Raw genomic sequence first — 23,180 nt, 5'->3', positions numbered from 1 at the left:
CAAGTAATTGTAGAGAAATGACAGAAGCCATAGCTTGATAGTTGAATCAAGCTGCGAGCTCGGAAGCTGGTGTCAGAATCATTTATACATGCTTTTCTACACCCTCCCCAACGAGAGACTTACAGCAGCACCCTTGTCTGGGGGACAACCATGTGTGTGTGTGTGTGTGTGTGTGTGTGTGGGCACCGAGCGGGTCAGGTCAGTATCAGCTCCCTGCTCGTCTCATCTCCTACCATCCTGTGTGCAGGCTCCCAGCAGATTAATGATGTTCTTGTGCTTCCCAATGATCTTCATCATCTCCATCTCTGAAATCAGGTCTGACAGGTCTTTTTCTGTAGCATCAGCTGCACGGGGTGAAGTAAAATATAAAAGAAGTCATGTTAGAGAAATTAGTATTCATTCTGCTGGTGAAGAGGCAAAAGAAAGGCTTCCCGGTTATGACCTTGCTAGATATAAACACCATCACTGCAGCTGTTTAATAACAGAGTACTGTTTGTTGTTTGTAGAACGCTCCTTGGGGAGAAGCACTTAAAGCACAAGACAATAAATACTACTTTCCTTCCATCTTCACTTCTCTGTGGTGTTTAATGAACACCATTTTATACAAGATGGCGAGGGTTCTCATAAATCTTTACTCTGCTCTCCCATTTGCTCCATGGCAGGGATCCAGTTGTAGATCCTTCTCATCCAAATTTTTTTTTTTATGTCCCCGAAGTCCGGAGATCGCCCCTTTGTGCCCATTTTTTTTTTTTTACACCCTAAAAACTTCCCTTTCTGCAAGATATACATTACCCAACTCATTTTTGTAAATCACAAAAATGACCAGAGAGCTCAGAAAGCATAGAGCAGATTAACTCTTTAGCTAAATTACTTACATTTCAACATTTTCACCGCAACCTTGGTCACACGGTTCGGCTTCTCCTTGTCCAGACCCAGAACCTCCCCCATCATCACCAGACCGAAGCAGCCTTCACCCAGCGGCTTCCCGAGAACAAGTCTGCGAAGAGGAGAGACGGTCGTCGAGGAATTTCAAATGAAACAACAGCATTCAGCTGCTAAGTGAGTAAAGATTGTTTATATAGCACTTTTACAGGTAAAAACCACAAAGTGCTTCACAGAAGCTACAAAAATAAAAAGTTAACAAGCACTTCTGAAAATAAATTGCCACAAGAAATAAACATGAAAGAGGCGCTAAAAACAAACCACACATGAAACAAGGTAAAGCAAATAAGATGTTTGCAACTGAAAGCCTATGAAAACAAATTCTAGTCAATTTAACAATACTATATTTATCCCAAATGGAAATTAAATGTTGTGGTAACTCATATCAAAGTATCTGTTATCTCTGGTAGCAGTAGGTCTTTCAGAGAATCTGTAAAAGCCTCTGACTGAAGACACCGCTGCTGCATTTCAGTCTCAGGACATGCTAACAGCAGAGATGATATTACACAGTAACTTCCCCTGGATGACGCCATCAGCACTGCTAATCCGCCTTGTTTGCTCTTGCCGCGATTCTTTAAATCCCTGTCTGGCTAGGAAACAGGACAAAAAGATGATGAAGTTGTGGATAAGATCTTTGTTACTATTGATAGAAGAGATGGTTTGAACTTCCTCCTTCTCTCTGCCATTTAGTCCTGCTCTGCAACAAAGTCTCTTTTCCGACTCTCCTGGGATTTTGGGTTGTGGTTCAGGTATTATTTGAGCTTTTGAGATGCTAATCAGCTGCTCCCAGCTGGAAAATGAATACCTTGTTGCCACAGCTACATATCATAACTGTAAGAAACTAAGAGAGAAAAAAGGAAGAAAAAACTGAGAGCAAAAATCATTCCCAGCTATGCAGGGAATAATTTTACAAACATGCAATGTCTCAAAAATAAGATCAAAGAGCTAATCCAACATGCTGCCACCTTGAGAGACGCAATTCCAGAACTGCAAATTTCTAGAAATTGGTTTTAGATGCTGTTTAATAGAAAAAGTCCAAAAGTTCCAAGACAATACAAGAGTGGAGAAAGGATAACAGAATCGGGATAGACTTGTTTCCTCTGGTCTAAACAAGAGTATTTGGCTCTGACCAGATGATCTCAGACAACATGAGAATATGACAAAATATAAGAGGCTATGAGTGATGTAAAATTTTTCTGTCTTCTGTTTGCTGAGAGTTGTTTTAACCTGACAGTAAATCTCCTTATTCAAACTTGGAAAAATCCTGTCTGAGCTCCCCAGGCATCAAAGCGCGGACGACAATCTCCAGCTCAGTTGGCGAGACGAACGGATTCAACAATAGTTAGAACATGTGCAGCAGGTAGCGTCAAGGATTACGCTGAGCACCAACCAGACAGATGGGAGCCACCACAAATTCAAAGCGGAACGAAGACCTACTTGTCTCTGGGGATCTCCCAGCGTGGATCCTGTGGTAGCTCGTATTCAGATACTCCTGTCAGCATCGGAGTGCCACTGGAGGAGAGGCGGGAGGGACGAACCAACATCACTCCAGAGTGGATAGAGGAGCTCGAGTCCACAGACACCTAAGGGAAAGAGGGGGGACATTACTTCTCTCAAAGTGGAACACACACAGATATGAGCAATTACTGTAACAAAAAAGACAAATAAATAAATAGAAAAGTCTCAGCAGTCTTCCTATACGTACCTGGTGTAAGACCTATAACGCATATAAAGAGTCAATGCATTTGGAAACGTGTGATTTAGCTAAACATAATGAAACGCTTTGAGTTTATAAGACAGAATGAGCCACCGCCAGAAGGAAAGATGAAGGAGTATAAATATGGCAAACCCCCTATCTACTTTCTGTTACCTGTCTGCGCAGAGGAATGCTTTTGGCCAGCTTGTGGACAGCCAGCTGACTGTTGAAGTCGCTCTTCTTTGAGGAGGCCCGAATCTTGAGGATGATCACGATGGTGATCATGATGGCGATTAGAAAGAAGCCCACACAGTAGATCACCACCTCCAAGTAGGTGTTGCTGGACGGGGGGTATGGTGTGACAGCTAGACGTGCAGCGGCATGACAGAGGAGCGGGGAGAAGCAGGGTAAGCTGTCATGAATCAGCTAAAGGTACAAATCAGGACAGAATGAGCTCACAGCAAGGAACAACCAATGCTGTTACACACGTATATACAAAAATAACAATAAATCAGCAATGTCATACGACGCTTAAAAGTTAGACTCTTTGAACTGCATGGGACAGAAATTCAGCACATTTTACTCTTTCCAATCAAAAGCAATCGTTTTGATCTTGCAAAAACATTCATGCCTCGTTTACACACATTTTCTCAAGCAATAAACTTCAACACAAAATGGAACATATTTGAGAAGTGGAAGGAAAAGGATGCAAGGCCCTCAGAAATATTTTACAGATACAAATCTATAAAGTGTGGCACGGTAAATGTGTATCCTTAGCATGACGCGACCATTTCCAATATCCATCATTGTAATGACGTTTTGTTCTGTTTTTTTTTTTTTTTTTATAAATCTTTTGGTTATTTCATTCAGTTGCAGTTTAAAATGAACATGTCATAAGTTGATATAAACAAAAGAAGTAGTTGGAGAATACAAAAAAAACATCAGGATGAAGATTTAGTTTGTTTTCCAAAACAAATCAAGCCAAAGTTGGCTCTCATCTGACCAAAGCAAAACTTCTCCATATTTTTACATGGCTTGTGACAAACTGCAGAAATGATCTTTGAAACAACAACAAAAAATGATAAAGATCTGACGTGAAGTGTTAAGCTAAAAACGGTTGGAAAATAGTTTTATAAATTAACCTTGATGGTGATGTATAAACTGGATGTATATTGGGAATTAATTACATACACAAGGGCTGGATTAACTAATTAATTTAGGAGCATCAAAATAAAAAGGAGTCGAGTACAAATCCACAACACACCTTATAATGTAAAAAAAAAAAAAAGAAGAAGAAGAAGAAGAAACAACAAATGCATAATTTCCTTCCACCTCCCAACCACACTGTACTTTGTATTGGTTTAATCACACAAAGTAACAAGGTGAACTCCACAGAAAGTTCAATTGCTTCTTGATTTACTGAGGCCATTCGTCCACGAAAGCTTACAGTTCCAAGGATCTGACTTTTAAACACGTTCATTACATTATAAACAATTATGTTTACTTCATAGTCCACGTCTCATTTTACATATAATGCAACAAGCAATGTGAGGTTTGTGCTTAGCTTCAATTAAATGACATCCAATTGATTCTCATGCTTCAATCTTAAATGAGTTGTGTGTTGGTTCTGGTAACTCAATGCTCATCACACAATACGATTAAATTAAATTACAGAAAAATTGGATTTAGATTACAAAATAAACCCATCAAATTCAGATCTTGTTTTTGTCCTCCCACTTGATGAAAGTACCAACATTTATTCATACCAGTAGAAAGGGTGTAATAGGTTGCACTTTTCACCAAACAAAAACAAACAAACAAACGACAGTAATAATTTAGTTTGAGAAGCAGTCACAAATTTGGAGCGGTTGTAAAAACAACTTTTCTTTACGTTTTGTTCCACCGATGAACTGCGCTCATAAACTCTTAAAAATGAAATAAGATTTAGTAGAATAATACATTTCAGTTACTGTTAATTCAGTCTGTTGTAAAGCTCAATTCTTTTGAGGTCACAGTCATTAGGAATGGAAGGGGTTAAAAACTTAGGCCTATTTTTTGGTTGTTGCTTTTTTTGGGACTTGCTTTTACTACCAGGTCCAGATTTGGATGACATTGTAGCCGCAGTAAAAAGCCAAACCTAAAGCATTGGGAGGCAGGATTTACATAAATAAAGTAACCCTGAGTCATATATTCAAAACCACTTGTGAAAAGACACCAAGAGGAACCGTAAAAAAGTCGTATTGATGTTGTGATCAGCCGCCTTTTCAAGTTTTTTTTTGTCAAATAACTCAAGAAATTATTGAAGGACAAATATCTTCCCATTCACTCTTTCTGAAGAAGGGATTTCTGAAAATCTGTAAATGATTATTTAGTGCTGATGTATGACACATGGCTATAATAGTTTATTTATATTTTGTAGAAGCTTTCCGTTTATCTAAGTCAGTTTTAATTGGTTTTTAGAGCGTGTCTGCTTATTTTTATTAGTTACTAGTTTAGATTTTGTTAGTGGTAGTACTTTTAGTTTTGTCATACTTAGTTATTGTATTGTGATTATGTATAGATCAATTTGGTAACGAATACTCAACATAAGACACAAAAAGGTATCCAGTTATTGCTGAACAAACAACTGACTGGTGTTTCCCCCCCAACTTTTGTATATAAGCCTTCAGTATACAAGAAAAAGTCTTCAAGACATTCACTCAAAGGGTTGCTGAATGATTAAGTGCAAGTTAATTCTGACTGACACACAAGTTGCAAAAGGAAGATCCAAAGCTCTGACAATAAGCAATTAAAAACTGAAGGTTAAACCAGGGTGTGGCCTGTGGTTTTCACAATGACCCTGCTGTAAGTTAACCGTCTAGTTATAGTTGGTCAGTTTTAAAGACAACTGAATTGTAGGTTGCGTTAATAAAAGTAGGTTAAACAGGGTGTGTGTTTTTTTTTTTCTTATATTGCAGCATCTGGAAACAAAAGTTTGATCCAATAAGTAACATAAATCACTTAAGTTGAATTAAATCTCAAACCATAAACTACACATGCTTTATGGTGTGTAATATCTATGCATCAGCAACTGAAACTATCCTATGAAGGTTATCAGAATCCTGTTTGTAAAACTCTTGCAATTAAAACTGTGTGTGTGTTCCTAATTATGTGAACAGCATCAACTCACTCTTGCATCTCTGGAATCATAAGCCAAATTCAGTTTCTCTTGAAGGAATGAATTCAAACCACCGGCAAATGACACTTTTCACACAACCATCAACCACTGACAAATTCTCAGACTTGATTAGAAATGAGTAACAAAATAGCTCAACTTTACAGTCTTATTACTGACGAAATGAATATACTGAATAATAAAATGGGAATAGAAATCAGATTAATGAGCGGATGAGGAAACAAGAGGCGGAAAGAATAGGTTGAAGGGCAAAGAAGCCAATGAGCGCCAGAAGCGCTGAATTCAATTATTCTGGATCCACACTGTCCAACATGTGGCAGACTCAAAACGGGAAAGTAACAAAATAAGAATATCGCAGCATAAAATCAGCAAGCCATGAAACAAGCATGCAATAGAAAGACAATTTACAACAGCCTTTAATTTAAACGCCTAATGCAGCCTACAAAACAGAATGGTCTTACTTTGCGTTGAAGTCAGTCAAGTCAACCGCAATGTCCAAAAATCCCAAAATTGAAAAAGGAAAAAAGCTTGTTCTCTTCAAGCATTAGGCATAAAACTGGTGTCCCAGCTGCAAGTTCTTAGCAGAATCTCTAGTACTTTAGGTTGGAAAGGCGAGGAAAGTATCCTTCTTATCGAGGAATGGAGAGGTCGCTAAGGCAGGTCTCCACAGGTGCATTTATTTTTTTAATTCAGTAAATCAATAGAATAATCAATTACAAAAATATTTATTAGTTGTGGTCCTAGTTTTCATCATCTGTAATGGAAGATGTTTAGTTTTGGAAATGTTGGAAGTCTTCCGTTTTATCCAAGATGTAAGGAAACACAGACTATCTTGGTAGTGACGGGTTTGTGGACTATGCTAATTGCGAATACAAATTTCTGAAAATTGTTTAAACTATTAAATCTGCAATAATTTTGTTTTCATTTGAATCGGAAAAAAACCTTTATTTACAACTGCTCTCACATGCTAAGAGCAGGAAGGACAGAAAAACAGCTTGAACGCTGTTCTTTAATCCTTTCATCTTAGTTCTAACAGAGGTGTTGTCTTTTTTTTTGTTGTTGTCTTATGTAAAGGGCAGATTACTGCTACTTTTGCAGTGTAATGACCCCATGTTGAGATGTGCAACTCAAACAAAATATACTGACTGACGTGCAACCATTACACCCCCAACCAACACCAGCAACACAAATGAGTTACACCTGTGAGAAGGCTGACTGACAAGCAGCTTGATAATTGGAGGAGGGCTCATTCCAACATCCTGAGGAATGAGACGCATCCTTTGCAGCGAGCCAATTATCAAAGCCAGCCACTGTGCTCACAGAAGGAAATGACATCAGCAATACATGTCATTTGAAGCGCTTGTCAAGGAAAATCAGCCTGATACAAATTTAAATGCAAACACCCGTTAAGTAGCAGAAAGAAAGAGAGAGTTCAAAGTGAAATCTGACCACAGCTGCCAAACAACCCCTACTGTAAACTATTAAATGTAATTCTAGGTGACATCTCACCCTTTAGCAGTATTGCTACTTTCTCAAGAGCCCTTGGGCTGTTTGGCATTTGCCGATTTCCCCCAAACAGAAGGGACAGCAGAGCATGCCTCTCGTGCTCTGCCCCATCTTAAGAGTTAAGATGGAGCTGGAGTCATGCTGAGCTCAAACGGAGGCTCCGGCTTCCAATCACATTTGCCACTGGAATCGTCGTCAGACAAGACTCGATTCAGGCAAATGTGAAGAAGGACAGCCAGGCTTCAGATGGAAACATTTTTAAATGATAAAAAAAAGTGTAAGAAAGAGAGAGACAGAACCACTGATACCTTCCAAGACTGTCAACCATGCGGAGTTATGAGAGAACCCGATAGAATTGCCCGCCAAGCACGTATACTCCCCAGCGTCATCAAAAGAGACATTTCTCAGTTGAAGGACTTCCATTTCCTTGTCCGTGGTGTTAACGCCAGCAGTCTAGAAAATAAAGGAAGTAGACCCAGCAAGGCCCAAGAGGGAAAAATGGGACCATGAGTTTAGCATTCTGAAGGAAAAAATAATAATAGGAGAGGAGTGTACTCCTCCTCAACACAAGACCATCTACCAGAAAGGTGACACACCCAGAGACCCAACAGGGGGCTCTGTCAGGAAGAGCCCTCCAGTATCTGTTAGTGGAAAAAGGTTGTTAGGCCGAGTCTGCACTGCTGAACCTCGCTTTGGGCCACACCATCACCACTTAAAATACCTTTGTCTCATTTCTGCATGCAAGAGATGGGCATGGAAGACTCCGCAGCAGAACAGGGAGCACTTAAGACTCAAAACAGACAATTGGGAGGTAGGGTAACAGATAAGCAAAGGGTCACAATTAGAGGAGGAAAAAAAACGTACGCAGACAGAGAGGGGGAGAGAGAGAGAGAGAAAGTTTGTGAGCCGTGTAAAAAGGACTTTGAAGGGCAAGGGAGCAGGAGTAATAGAAGAAGGCAGGAGAGGCCCTTATTAGGAGGGCACCACACAGGCATGAGGCAGAAATGAGAGTGGGTCCAACATCAACCTGAGACTAAACACTTTCAACTGTTCTGCTGGGAATTTTCCATAGCGTCATTTACAGTCAGGATCACTGAGGAGAGAGGGAGGGCGGGCAGAACGGATGGAGGGAGGAGAGAAACAGCTGAGCTTGTCTCAGGTTCTAAGTTTTTCCAGGTGGTCCTAGAGACGCCTCCCGTGTGTTGTCCCTGCGCTGCTGCGTGGTGGTTACCTGAGGGGTCATATTTGATGACAGTCAGCCATGCCGACTGATTGGCCTCTCCTATATAATTGGACACTTTACATATATACTCTCCGCCCTCCTCCTCAGTCACATTGTAGAGGGTGAGCATCTGAGCATCCGAGCTATTGACCCCCGAATGCTAGAAACAAAAACATGTCAGGTGCAGCACAAGAAAACAAAAACTGTAAACAATACTGACCAATGGATAGCGTAACAAGAATCATTTCAGACACAAGCTAATCATACAAATACTAATTTCATAGGCAATTCTGGGCTCACCCTTTAACAGTATTGTTAAATACTGATGAAGAATTGTCCACGAGGTTCCTACACATTGTTCAAAGTCAAAGTTCAATACTTTCACCGCAAAAACACAATCTTACCAAGTATTTTTGGTCTACATCCTAGTGCAAATAACCTAGTACTTCATTTCAAGGTTACTAAGATATTTGAATAAGAAACTAGATCAAAAATTCTTAGTAAGATTTTGTATTTTTGCAGCTTCCAGACAGTTCATTCCCTTCAAGCCTATTGTGACACTTCAGAAAAACAAACTTTACTACAGGACTCTTCCACAACAAAGTCATAGTCGATATCTCTACATCGTGAGGACTTAGGTGGAGGGAAAGATGGACAGACAACTAGAAAAATGGACCGACGCAGATGGATGGACGGACAAAAGAATGGGCAGAATAATACATTTTGAGCAAATGAATGGCTAGCTCCACAAACAGATGGAAAAATAGATCAACAGATAGATGAAAAAAAATAATGGGTTAATGTTAGATAATGGGGGAGCAAATGAAGTCTGGAAATGCTAATATTTTTTGATAATTTGTTTTCTCTTTCGCCAAGATCGTCTATACTTTAAAAATAGTCCGATTCCATACTTTCAGAAATGGCGTAGGAACCCTGTGTCCATCATACAAAACTACAAAATATTTTTATGGAAGAAAAGCCTACTTGGCTCCTACCTTCAGGATACGAACATAGGGCAAACCATCAGGTCCAACGCGGCTTCCATTGACCTCGATGTGTTTCAGCCACTGAATATGAGGCTGGGGGTCGCTGAACACTTTGCACTCGAACTCCACATTGCTGCCCACCACTGCGGTGCGATTGGCTGGTAAGCCGGCCTGCAGAATCGGCCTGTGGGGAGAGCGTTCTGCGACACGGCAGAGGGGCAAAGAAATCTTAGTTTTGACTTTTGAGGCACAGACAGGCAACCTTAAAGGAAAATAAATGTTTATGTAAAATACACATGGCTGACTGATTACCAAATACGAGATAAATAAAAATCACACCGACTGGATAGATAACTGGAAAAGGCAAAAATCTAACTGAAAACAAAGTTCACAGATATACATAATCTCATTTTACAGAGGTAATGATTCACTATAAATTTCTTAAGTTTACTGGTACATGTGATTGACCATATTACAGTGGAAGAAAAATAACCTAATGCTGGTTTTTAAAAATATTTTACAAATAAAAACCAGAAAAGTGTGGCATGCATTTGTACTCCAGCAAGCTATTGTGAGAAACGTGTGGAAGGATATCCTCAACATCTGACGCACAACATACATCATAAAAGATACTGACCAAACGTACGTAAACTTTTGAATTTGAGGAAACCTCTAAAAAATGTTCTTGCCAAGTTTTCTTCAAATAGAAATAATTTTGGCAATTCTAATTAAGCTAAAACAAGAAAAGTTTGGTCGGATTCATCTTCAAACAGTGAGAAAAAAATAACTTTTTTTCTTTTTATTCGGTGTATGTAAAAATCTGGTTTCAACTGTAGCCTGCCCACCAGATCACATCTGTACTTGCGCAGTTAATAATAGTCACTCCATTGTTGCCTACCCAGTGACTTTAGCAAGGTTTCAGAAGAAGAAAAAAAAAAAGATTTCTAATTGGCCAAAAAACTACAATCAGTGCAACCTAATATTTATGTGTCAAAGTCTAGACCTACCTTCAATGAGGAATCTCTAACAAGACTTGAAAACATTCAAAGATGTTTCCTACACAATCTGACTGAGTTTGAGTTATTTATTTACAAACCTAACGTGAAATAATTCAAGCTGTGGCTTTAGTTAAAAGTGGTTCTGTAACCACTTTTACTAACAAATTTACAAATGTACCAACAAATTTTAGCAAATGTATACCACATAGTTATATTTTACTAAGTGTTACTCTATCACATAAAAACTGAATTAGAGATTTTTAATGTGACAAAACAGAAACAAAAACATCAAGTAGTTCGAATACAGTTTTTTTTTTTTTTTAATTATTAATAATAATTCCCAGAACATTTACAAAGATTGCATCTAAGGACACCACTGTAAAATAAAGCTCTCTTGTGCCTCCACTTCAATAAAAAACTGACTAAGGTAAACACACAAGTAAAGAAACCGGACGGATGTCAGCTGTGCAGGCCTCTGTGACAGAGACGTACTCTGGTACTTAGTAACCTCTTGTGACTGTACTTTCTCCATACCGAACCAATCCAAGAACTCATCAGGCTCTAAGCTTCTACTTAAGCTGGAAGGGGAGATTTGGGAGGGGGGGCGGCCCAGGGGACAGCAACAACGGAGGAAGTGGGACTGATTTATAAGGCGAGTGGTGTAAGAGCGAGTCAGAGAGCAGGCCCATAAGGAGTAATCACTTCTCTGCTCTACCCGCATCCATCACTCAACACGTAAACACGACTGCAGTTTATCAAAACGGCGACTGCGTCCCTGTGCTGTTGGGAGCACGCTTGATTGGCTAATCGATTTATAGAACCGGAGCAACAGGAGTGGTAAATCAAAGATTGAGATATTACCGACTACATCCAGCTGATAGGTATGATTGATGCTGCCATACTGGTTTTCCACCACACAGGTATAGTTTCCTTTATCAGAGGGTACGACCGACTCCATGATGATGGTCCACACATGGTCCCGTAGCTGAAAGAAAGGGAAAAGAAGTATTCAACTGATGACTATTTAAAAATACTCTAAAATAACACACAAGATGCTTTACTAAAGACAGTACCAAATGTTTAAAAATATTTAAATTCATGTTCTACCAAACAAAAAAGAAACAACCAAATCCCCCCAACCCCCAGAAAAAGAAAAACAGGAAAAGGTGCACGTTTTTATATGCGTGTGCCCCAACCTGTCTTATTAGCACCAACTGATGTCTGGCTCCTTTTTCCAGGACATGTTATAATTTTTCTTCCATAAATCTGCCAAGACCGGTAGTGTGTGATTAGCCAGCAAACCTCTAAGGCAATGGTGACATCAAACATCCATATACACAGACTGAGCCATACAGTCTCCCTCATTTAGCTAAGAAATGTGATGAAGGAGTCCAGCTGCCTGCTGCCAGATGCGTTGTGCTTGGCTTCATATACATGTGGTCTAAATTATTCCATCACTCCTGCACGTCTCCATGCAGACGATAGGAACAATAGGAGCAATGCCATAAAAGTGAGAGAGTGGGACGGATGGCAGACGTCCTTTGGCTGCTTATGCACCATAACCCAAAGTGTAAAAAAACCACCACCAACAAAAAAAAGAAGGTGAAGCAGCCAGGTGGTTCAGTCCGCTGGCCGGCTCGTTCAAGAGTTTAGGGGGAGCAATCTAAGAGGAAACTCCTAAATATGTCCCAGCTGGAAATGGAGATTTCTGGGGAAGGAGGGAAGCGGGGAAGCGCGGCCCCAGACTGGATTAGCCCTCACCATGACAGGAGATGGTGATGATTACTTCTTACAAATTCTATACCTGTGCATGAACAACTTCTTTATATAGCTCTTTCCTAAATGATATAACAACAAAGTGTTTTTTTTTCCCCATTATCACAATGTTAGATAGGCGAGCAAATGTCTTCTTTTATAGCTGTTTTCACTTTTTATGTGTCATCTCTTAACACAAAACCACCACTGATGTCAGCAGATTGTGGTCATGAATAGATTTAAAAATAAAATCAGCGCATGTTTATTTTTGCTCAAAATAAATGGTGGCTTATTTTTTTTTTCCTTTGTGTCTGAGCTAAATGAACTACAGTTTATGTAGCAGCATCTTAACTTCCTTTTTTACCCATCACATGTGCAGCATTAGCACAAGCTTGAACATGTTAAACAATGTGAAAAGTTAAAAAAAGAACTGTAGGCAGACTTTTAGAGTTTGATTGGGGTAACAGAAATTGTCCTCTGAAAAATATTTTGACAACTGAATTGTTTAGGACATTTTACCTTCATAAATGAAACGTGCTACATATGTGATACAAAACGCGACTCAGTGTATGACTCTCTTAAAAAGAAGTTTCTTCGAAGTGACATTTATTCATAGAAATGTGCCAGTGGGCATCAGAGTAATGACGTTAATCTTCAAAAGAAAATTTTTGTCATAAATTGTATATCGCCTTCGGTAACGTCCAAGAAAGACGCGGAAAAGACAACTCCATTTGTAGATGTTTTCGTCCTTATGCAGAAACACGAAAATTAACACAAATTTCAAAACAACAAGCTCAAAAGCAACAAAAAACACTGCTTAAATAAAACTAAATATATGCAAATAAAGGAAAAGAAATGTTGAAAAAGTAACAGGAATGTCTATAAAAAGGTGATGATGATGATGTCGTTTGCAGTAAGTAGTAAAGCAGTGAGGTACAGACCACAAATCAAACCTGCTGCACCTGCTAAGTAAATCCAGGGCCCGGCATGAATTGTTTTATAAAGCCTAACAATGTTAAGTTTGTCACAAGTTACTGCTGTATTTGAATACAGGCAGGCTATAAACGAAGAGCAGCAGAAACTCTAATCACAGAGTATAAATACAGAAGGTGCGGTGGTGAATTTACAACTGCATGGATGTAATTACAGAGAGGACGATCACTGACACCTGGAATGAGGACAGCCAGCGCTATTCTTCACCCAGACAGATGGCTAGAATTGCCCACCTGGAGGTATAACTTTGCCACAGCATTCCTTTTTTGGGGCATTGGGTTTCAGCTTGCATTGTTTCTCAGGTCAGCGGTGAAACTTGCCACTGCTGTTCACTCTCGGAAAGCGTTTCTTACTCCAGAGAAGGGAGTTGTGATCAAATGTGGAGATAACATTACAGACACAGCCGCACTTTTGGTGACGCTGGTTCAACGGAACAATGCTCGAGAGTCCGCAGAAAGTACTTGAGAAGATTTAGAAAAATTATTAACCTTGAAGCCTCCGATGCGATGGTCCCTTTTGAACTCCTTCCCGTTCTTGTACCATTTCAGAGTGGGAGATGGGTTGCCGCTGGCCTGGCATCGAAACTTCACCGTCTTACTGGCTGGAACGGCGTGAAGCTTTTTCTCCATTTTCTCTGGATGAGCCCATTGTGGTGCCATTGCTAATTAACACAAAAAGAATTTTTTTTTTTCAATTTGCACAGTAGTAAAAAAGAAAAAGAAAATGTTCAAATTGGGAAAAATCAATGTGAATGCACACAAAAACAGGCCTGTAACTAAGACTCAGGATTCTTTCCAGATGAGATATTTTACACTCTACAATAAAACTGGCAGAGAGGTAGTAGTTTGAGTCTCAAGAAGCACTGGGTATTTCTGACTGGTGGGGTATTCTGTGGATTTTATTTTCCCCAATATGTCTACATCAGTGATGGCACTCTCAGCTCTCAAGAGCCGCATGCTTTAGATGCACGCACCTTTTAACTTGAAGGAATAAATGTGATTCTATACAATCAAAACGTTCATATTCAAACTGCCACTGGATGAAATGAAATTTTCTCCATCAAAAATGTTCTATCGACACCTGACTGATATCTCAGCGCCATCGTGCTTTATTCTGACAAGGAATGTCGTCAGAATGTTTCTGACGACTCCGCCCCTCATACCAACCCGGCAAAAATAAAAAAACGGAAAAAAAATAAAACTGAAGGGAAGCAGCCAATAGAATAAAACTGTGATGTTTAAATTTGAGTGGGATATGAAAGAGAGAGAGAGAGAACCGACTCAGGGTCAGCATTCTTCCCATACTTGGCAGCTGCCAGATTCCTAGTGATCTGAGTGGACGGTAGCAAAGGATGAGGAGGCCACACTGTCTTTATTGCACTAGTGACAAATTGAGGGACATCTGAGGTTAACCACGATTAATCACCACAGGCATATTAATAACGTAAAAGCTGTCACTGAGGCAGCAAAGATCTTCTGATTCAGAGTGAAATCATTCACCCAAATTATGCTCCGCTCAAGTGACATGCCTGTAACTTGACTGTAGCCGTTACTCAGAAGCTTGTTTTGGGTGAGTCAGTAATCCACCAGTGGATTTGGTAAATATATACAGCAACTTACGCATCAGCTTCTCACTGGTCAACAGTTTATTCTCCTCCGATGAAGACTCTTCCTCCTCATCATCATCTTCAGATGAGGCCGAAGCATCAACTAGAGAAGAGCGGGAATTAATTAAGGGAAAGTTTCATACAGAATGCATAACGCAGCTTTGCCAGATGCAAAAAATAAAATCAAAGATAACGTCTAAAATTTTATTTAATCCCAGTTTATATTGAGGTTCAAAGGAAGAGGAGCACTATAAAATCAAATCAACAAATTAAAACCCTTTCAGTCTACAACAGCATCTACAGTCATTGAGGTTTTCAAGTTTTCAAGGTGCCTAAATAGAGAACATTTCCCACATTTTCTGCGAAAATAAAAAGATCTGTCAAACAACTTGCAGCACATTTTCCCCCTACGTGAACACCAAAAACCTCCGTTTTCGCATCTTTTACCTGTGACATTAAAGTAGACGCTGTGATTGCCAAAGGTGGTGCACGCGTACAAGCCGGAGTCGGTGGGCTCCACCGCCTCGATCTCCAGCTGGCCGTTGCGAATGCGCATGTGTTCTCCGTCCACGACGACGACATTATCCTTTGTCCAGTTGACGGTGTGGGGCGAGTCCTTGGGAGAGCAGCTCAGATCCAGGCGCTTCCCGGGATACAGGGTGAACGGCTCTGCCTCCACAGGGACTGCACAGGAAGCACAACATGGTTACCGGCTACACTGATCAGGATCACTTTAATCACCTGCAGAAGAAGTCCAAAACACGCTGTGTGCTCAACTTTAAACTAATATGGACTCCCAACCATGCCTCTGTGCATACACACAATAAGGCCCATTAACTGTGTGTGATGGAGAAACCTGTGTTGCAGAAAAACAACATTTTATCTCCACTGTAAACTAAGATGGGTTTCAAACAAAATACTTTCTTTGTGTCTATTTACCACTTCTTTATAACCTGTCCACATAATTAAATTGCATCTCAAGTTCGTCAAGGCTCCATATCAGACAAAAAAAAAAAAAGGAGCTCCTTGGGAAAGAGAGGAGAAATTCAATTATGGGAATGAAAGGAGGAGAGATGTCACAAAGAGAGACACCTGAGCCCCAGTTGTTCTAAATGAGTAAGCAGACCGCTAGAAGGAGGGATAAACCAATTATACTGACACATTGTCCATCATGGCGGTGTTGTTTGTCTTGTAACAAAAGGTAAAAAGAGCATCACTGACCAACTTGCTGATGATTCTTGCTTTTAGGATTGCACTTCTTTACTTAAATGCTCTGGATAAAACCACTTCTAGACATTATTTAGCATATTGAACAATTTGACAAAATAAGTAAAACAAAAGAAAAACAAAAAAATCAACTAGCAACTATTTGTGGGTTGAATCTCACTTCCCTCGCATTTCACTCAGCTCTGTCCCCCCGAAGGCGGCACAAAAGCGCAGCCTTTCTTTTTGCCCGTTACCCACGCGGCCCCTTTACCATCATCCCAAAAATTGAATTAGATAATCAGATACCATAGTCTTAAACAATCCCCCAGCATGAGATTACTCTGAACCGTTTCCAAAGTACATTGTGTGATTCTTCTTGAACACGTTTCCCCCTGATCAAAACCAGAGAGCACATGTATACAGAGAAAGAAAGAAAGAAAAAAAAACATGAGGAAAACATCCGCAAGCCAGACTAATCCCTCCCACCATGACAACAAAGGACTTCAAACAATACAGAGGAAGAGGGAACGGGGAGAGCAGGCCAGTGAGCATGTGCACAGGAGCGAGTAAGAGCGGGACCTGCAGTGGCAGGTTCTAGTGCCAGTTGCTATGGTGACCCCACTTGGGCCTAGTAAAGGTATTTCCTGGATCACATATGTCTGACAGGCCCTTAATCCCAGCAGGAAAAGGGGGCCAGGGGGTAGGATCAACTTTCTCCTCAAAACCAGAACCGGCGCAGGGAAGGAGGAAGAGGCAGACTTTAGGCCGCTCTCTGTTAGGCAGTTAAAGGGAGAAAGATCACAAATTAGATCACACATTTTTAAGTTTAAAGCCACCATCTTCTCAAGAATAACCAAAGTAACTACAAGCTGGACAGGTCTGAATGAAACGTATTCAGGCACTGATAAGAGATCTGCTGAGGGGGAAAAAAACATCACAATCTCAGCTAAGCAGACATATTCTTGTTTGAATAACTGGCCTACATTATAATATTTATAGTCAAGTCTAATATTAACCACACAATTATCAGATTTAGGTGCAACTTAATCTTTTGATTTGACCAACATTTTTCCTCTGGTTGGGAGGAATAATAATGTTTTGGATTAGGATGATGGCAAAGAGGCTTTCCAGATAAAGAATGTGAGCGAATTTAAGAATTTTCCTATCAGTCCCATCAACACCAACAAAGAAACTGATTTTCTAGATTTATTTGCACTTTTAGTCAAGAATCAAACAGACTTTTAAGAAGGTTTTCTTAAAGAGGAGGAGTTGTTTTTTGTGCATCCAAGCAGATTGGAAAATAAATAAAAATTGGGATCACTAAGAAAAAAAAAAAAAAAGAATTTGATGGAGAGGCTCAGTCTGAGAGAGAGCAACATTGCTTTCTGTGCTAGTAAACAACAAGTGGAGCTGTTTTTAATAAGTTTTTCCACATCTGTCTCGTTTGGTCTGTTTCCATGAAGCTTCAAATGAAAGCTGGAAAAGGTAATGCCTGAAAGAAAAGGCAATGGCAATGAAAACCAACCCTCACAGCACTTAAATCTGAATCCTTGTAAACAGTGCTGGTGAAAATGTTGTCCAAAAGGAAGAAATATCTGCACTAAAATTGTTTCTTTAAGAAATAAAAAAAATATTGTGTTTTAAATGCTGATTTAAAAAACACAAAAACAATGAGTTTCAAGTCACATATTAAACTATTCTGATTTACATAAACCGTAAGAAAGGGACTTGTGGGTAGAAGAAAAAGGAAACGTGTTTTCATATTTTACCAGTCTAGAACATTCTCCACTATACACTCGCTTCCAATCTATGTAGAACATTCTTTGTGCGCTTCTTTTTGTAAATATTTAATTTGATGCCAAAACTCGTGATAAAAAAATAAAATAAAAGCGGTTCAAGTCTCAAACGCATTTCATTTCATATTATTTGAGTGGAGGGCAAGATAAAAAGTTTTTATGGACCATTTTATGCTTCCCAGAAGGATCCCAGGGTTGCTTGCACAATTTTAAATGGTTTGAAATAACATAAGTGACCTGGGCATAACCATAAACCCAAAGACTATGACAGCTGTCAGATATATTTTGTCTGTATTTGATGGAGACACCACTGATAAGACAGCATCAATTTCCCAGCTGTTAAATCTTGACTCCAGGTGTCATAAAACACCCATAAACCCGTGAAATTGGCTTCTTCCTTCATTAGAGGAGGATCATTCGGCGTTAAGAGACTGTCATCTTCAAACAAGAGCAAACCGTGACGACACATTCAACTTCAAGCAAAACGTTGATGTTAAAAATCACATCATAAGAGCGAAGTTTTCAAACTTCATGTGAACTGCAGATGTTCTCAGTTAATCTGGCTGCAACTCTGATTGGATTAAAAACGGATTAAAGACCGGTTTCAGAAACAATCCACCTGGAATGCGCCAACATGGAGGCAGTCAACCATCTATTAAAAGTGACGGACATCGCTTGTAATCAAAGTAATCACAAAAACCGTGAAAGGGATTTTTGAGCGCAGAGAGTGTAGCGATTGGGCAGAGGGGCTGAAGGATCAACTAACTCAGCTGAACTTTCTCTGGCTGCAACATAGGAAGCAATATGCTGGTTGAATGACCTCTGGGATTTCCTGTCCTCATCGGAGTGATGGCAGATTTAAGCTAGTTGACACACTGTTATTGTACATAGAAAAGCAACATTGTTGCTTTGCTATTATTATTATTTTTGCTCATATGACTACCTTAGGGTGAAGACAGTGAGTGATGTGCAGGGGAGAACTGATTCGACAAAAGCCAGCGCCAACAGGAAGCAAAAAACTGAAACAATGCACGATAGCAATCAGCAGAAAATTCAGAGAGAGGGAGAGAGAGAGGGCTCTTGATGAAAGCACTCCAATGGAGGACCTTTTCACTCTTAAATGAGCCACAGACAATCAGCGTGGATTAGCATTTGGGACAGCTACAAGGGTTACTGTGTCATTCAAATGAGCTCGACTACATTTAGCTTCGACATGATGTCTTCAGAAGTAGCAAAACCAAAACCACAGATTTCTACATCCAGATATAATCACTGTAACGTTCAACGTTGGGGGGAAGAAAAAAAAAAAAAAAAAGCAGAGCCATCAGTGAGCATCAAGATATTTTGTCTTTTCAAAAACTGGAAAATAGCTATGGAATAAGTGTGGCACATGAGATGACAATTTCAAAAGCTTTATGCTTATTTTATTTTGAATGAAGTCATAGTGAGAGTTTAGTTTTTAAAGAAGTTAGGCAACAATACTTTAATTGATAGAAAAAGTACATTTTAGTACAAAAGATTTTTTGTGGCAGATTTCCAATCCCCCTTTATATAATAGGGAGCTCGTGTGATATAATCGTTTTAAAACTAGGTTTCATTTAATTAAGGATATACAATACATCACAATAAAATTATACGTTAGCCTGGCACATTTTGCTGGATAATAAATTGTCCCAGAAGTTATTGTGATAAATAATTATATTGTTGTTTTGAGACCATTTTGAGGTGATAAAAAGGTAATGGCATATTAATGCAAGAACACATTCTCAAAGATCAATGAACTTTAAATTCTAATGAACATTTAACACTGGAAAAGGAAGATATTTTAAATATCCCAAATAAACAAACAAAACAAAAAAACAATAAATGTAATTAATTATAAAGTCTCTGCAAACAAAACTGTCCTTAAAAAAAAAGAGGGCTAGTTTAAATTTATCATGCGATTAATTGGTTCGTTGCTTATTGCGACAAGTCAAATTTTTCACAGTATGTGTATCACAAAAACTGTCTGGACGCCAATGAATCTTAGCTAATTATTTAAGTACCAAGCATTCAGTTTCTGTATGCCTGGAGTATATCTTTGTCACACTGGTTGTTTCTTGCAGCATCATTCCAGTTCCCAAACAGCCGATGTCAGCTAGGAGCTACATAAATGGTTGTCAATAAATTGTTCTCGTTTATTGTTATCTTATACACGTTTTTTTTTTGTTTTTTTTCCACTGGATGGTGGTCTCTAGGCTACAACTGGAAAGATTAAACGCAATACAGAATACATCCAGACAAAAACATAACTTATCATGTAGAGAGTTGAGATGAGGATTTCAGAAACACCCAGCAGAAAAGTTTAGGAAGGCTGGACCTGTGTGAGTGGCTGTAACTCCCCCTCCCACAAGAACATGAATGAACTGAATTTGTTTAACTAAATTTGAATTTGCTCTTTTCTTATGGGAACATCACACAAAAAAGCAAAACAATGCAACTTGCATAAAACAAGAGCGTTTCCATATAAACATCTAGTCTCTCTGACAGACAAAAGTAACGCAACCAAAAGCCTCGGCTGCGATTGTTCGTCGACAGCTGAAGCCATCCGTCACCCAGCAGGGAGGCAGAGGGGACCAGGAGGGAGTGAAGGATTCCCAAGCAAAATGTCAGAGCGGGAAGTGGGAGGAGAAAAAAAAAAAAAAAAAAAGCATGCACAGAGATAGTACCTGGCCATTTGGCGAGCGAGAGCTGGGTGGAGTCTTAAAGCATCAGACTCCTTTCCTTTCCCCTCCCAAACTTGAGTGAAAATTTATGGCTCACCTCAGAAGACAAACGCTCCTCTCAGAAAGCCTAACCTTGAGGATAAGGGAAGGTTTAAAGTAGCCCCCTTTCTTTAAAAACACTAATTTATAGTTCCAGAGCAGTAAACTCCTCTTAGTGACAACAAATACCTTTTCATTACAAAAGGAGGAGAGAAGCAGCGGCTGCTAGGCAGTGGAGCTGCCCTCAGGCTACACATGGGAGTCATTTACTCCTCCCTGTCCCACTGCTGCCTTCAACGCAGCCACACCGAGTTTATTTTAAGGAGAGAGAGACCCTCTTGCCTAACGACTTCAATTATAATGGTGAACTTTATCATATTCTTTTGTTGGTTTCCACTTCCGAGTGCAGAGCATAAACAGCCCATCTACCCACGAGTCCAGGCAGCTATTACACTGCTGGACCGTGGCCAAGAAAAACATTTTTAAGGATTTGATTACACCGCCTCTTTCCTCTTTTCAAAGTTGAACTCGTGGAACCGATGAGGCAAAATTCTTTAAGTTAAAAAAAAAAAAAAAAAAAAGGAAGGAAGATAAGACAAAACTCTGCTAGCTAGTTTTGTTGTGAAGTAATGTGCAAATAAGCTCAGAGAAAACAGCGCTGTTTTCTCTAATGCAAAGTCACACGAAGAAGAAAAAACACAACAAATAAACAAAAAAAAAACAAAAAAACAACTGGGGTGGTCAGCGAACAGAAACACGACAAAGACCGGACTTCTGCAAAGGGCGAGGCGTGTTGGGATTACATTCCTATCCCAACAACAAAGCTCCGCTTATCAATGGACGGCCTCCTTAAGGCCACAGTAAAGATTAGTCGGTCTCAGTGAAACTGGGACACGGAAAGGAAGCACTGTACAAAACAAAATAAATAAAAGAAGCAAACGTACCTCCATCTGTGTTAGCAGGCCGGCAATGGGTCCTTAAGACTTGGGTGAAGAAAGTCAGAAGCAGAATTACACTTGGTCTCATCAGCATCCTGCTGACGGAGCTACAACCGGCGGCTTTTACACGACTGGAACTCCATTCAGATGCCTGGGACATCAGCTGCACGTCATTCACAGCACAACACTATAAAAAATTTTAAAAAAGAAAGAAAATGAGTTCAAACCAATATCTGGAAAACGGTAAAACAAGGATGGAGGACTGTCAAAGCAAAAAGACATTTATTTGAATCATGCTGCAGGAGTCTTGAAACGCAACTCTTTCCAGGCCCACAGCTGAAATATCCCAGTAATATGAACTCCATGTTAGACATAAACCAGTTACTGGGATCCAGACCAAGGATGTAAAAAGTTATGGTTACAATACTGCCATTATATCTCTTCAAAAAAAAAAAGAAAAAAAAATAAGAGAGAGAAAGTCCTTTTTATGAGGTGCCAATGAAAGTGAAGGAATGTCCAATTTTCTTTGGCTGCACTGAGCTTACTGTGATGCCATACAGCCCGTGGTCTACCTACTGCTGCACACTGCTATTCAGATGGCCTAAAAACCAAAGAAAAAAACAAAACAAAAAACAAAGCAACCAAATCCAAGCTAGCAAAGGAAAAATTCAACCTTTCAAAATATTTCCCGTCACCAAAAACTCCAGCCATCACTCTTAATAGTTAGTGCCATTTTACAAACATGGTTAAAACTATGAGCAACTGTGGATATCTTGTTTATTGTTACCGTGAAAAAGTACATGTGATGATGCTTGGAAACTAGCGGTGCAACGATTTATTGGCCAATTTATTCCTGAATTTTTGGGAGATCGGTGATCGGCCGATACATGTGAAGCCGATCTTATCCATTTCAGCAAATGTACACAAATCAGCCACTGTGCTCTTCTGCTCTCCCTTGGGAGAGGTTTGACTGTGACTGGCCCACCAGGTCATGTCTGCACATTCGCAGTTGACAATAGTTACCCCACTGTTACCAACTCAGCAACTTTCTTGCTATATTTAGCGATATTTCAGACAAAAAAAATAATAATTATATCAGCCAAAATCAGAATCGGTAGGTCAGACCAGTAATTGGTGCAATCTGTACCAATCTGTTCTATAGAAAACTCCAAAGAACCAACACTATGGTGTAACTAAACAAATCTTCCAAGTTTGGCCTCTTTAAAGCCATCAATCTTTTTTTTGTTTTTTAGATTTAAAAATTGAATTGATTGTATTCCTGTGTACCAACTACCAGTACAGTTTCACTACTAAATGTAGCTGCTGTATTGAGGTCACCATTTCATAAAGTTTTTATCTTTTAAAGCAGAACTTGACTTTTGTAAAGTGAAGACAGCATCCAATCAGATTTCTAACTAAAACAAAACTGCATGAACATCTATTTTCCACCTTCTGTTCGTCTGCGTTAAGCAGCCAACTGTAGCATGTTTGTGTACGAAAGAAGGAAAAATAACAATACCTGGGGAAATTTATTTTTTTTTAATGACAGAATTTGAATTCTGCTAATAAATATATTAGATAACTTTAACAGAAGTGGGAACTGTTGTCCATCCATTT

At 39.5% G+C, this 23,180-nt stretch overlaps 1 protein-coding gene across 5 annotated transcripts in view; it reads right to left on the bottom strand.

Moving 5' to 3' along the window:
• Positions 1-23,180, bottom strand: part of fgfr1a (fibroblast growth factor receptor 1a) — a 32,707-nt gene that overhangs the window by 5,558 nt on the left and 3,969 nt on the right. For 2 of the 5 annotated variants that reach the window (XM_044111320.1, XM_044111319.1), the window contains 11 exons: positions 21,570-21,750; positions 15,327-15,563; positions 14,893-14,982; positions 13,762-13,934; positions 11,387-11,510; positions 9,537-9,727; positions 8,551-8,701; positions 2,807-3,003; positions 2,380-2,525; positions 876-997; positions 234-344 (listed from right to left, as the gene is read on the bottom strand). In XM_044111320.1, the coding sequence (XP_043967255.1) occupies positions 234-344; positions 876-997; positions 2,380-2,525; positions 2,807-3,003; positions 8,551-8,701; positions 9,537-9,727; positions 11,387-11,510; positions 13,762-13,934; positions 14,893-14,982; positions 15,327-15,563; positions 21,570-21,723 (1,696 nt within the window). In that variant the 5' untranslated portion in view covers positions 21,724-21,750. Of the gene's footprint in view, positions 1-233; positions 345-875; positions 998-2,379; positions 2,526-2,806; positions 3,004-7,627; positions 7,773-8,550; positions 8,702-9,536; positions 9,728-11,386; positions 11,511-13,761; positions 13,935-14,892; positions 14,983-15,326; positions 15,564-21,569; positions 21,751-23,180 lie in introns of all 5 variants that reach the window. The other 3 variants (XM_044111321.1, XM_044111322.1, XM_044111323.1) reach the window with 3 other exon arrangements.

Source organism: Gambusia affinis, linkage group LG03 (genome assembly GCF_019740435.1).
Source record: "Gambusia affinis linkage group LG03, SWU_Gaff_1.0, whole genome shotgun sequence".
NCBI classification, from domain to species: domain Eukaryota; kingdom Metazoa; phylum Chordata; class Actinopteri; order Cyprinodontiformes; family Poeciliidae; genus Gambusia; species Gambusia affinis.
The sequence above is the reverse complement of the archived record's forward strand: the minus strand, read 5'-3'. Positions and strand labels throughout refer to the sequence as shown.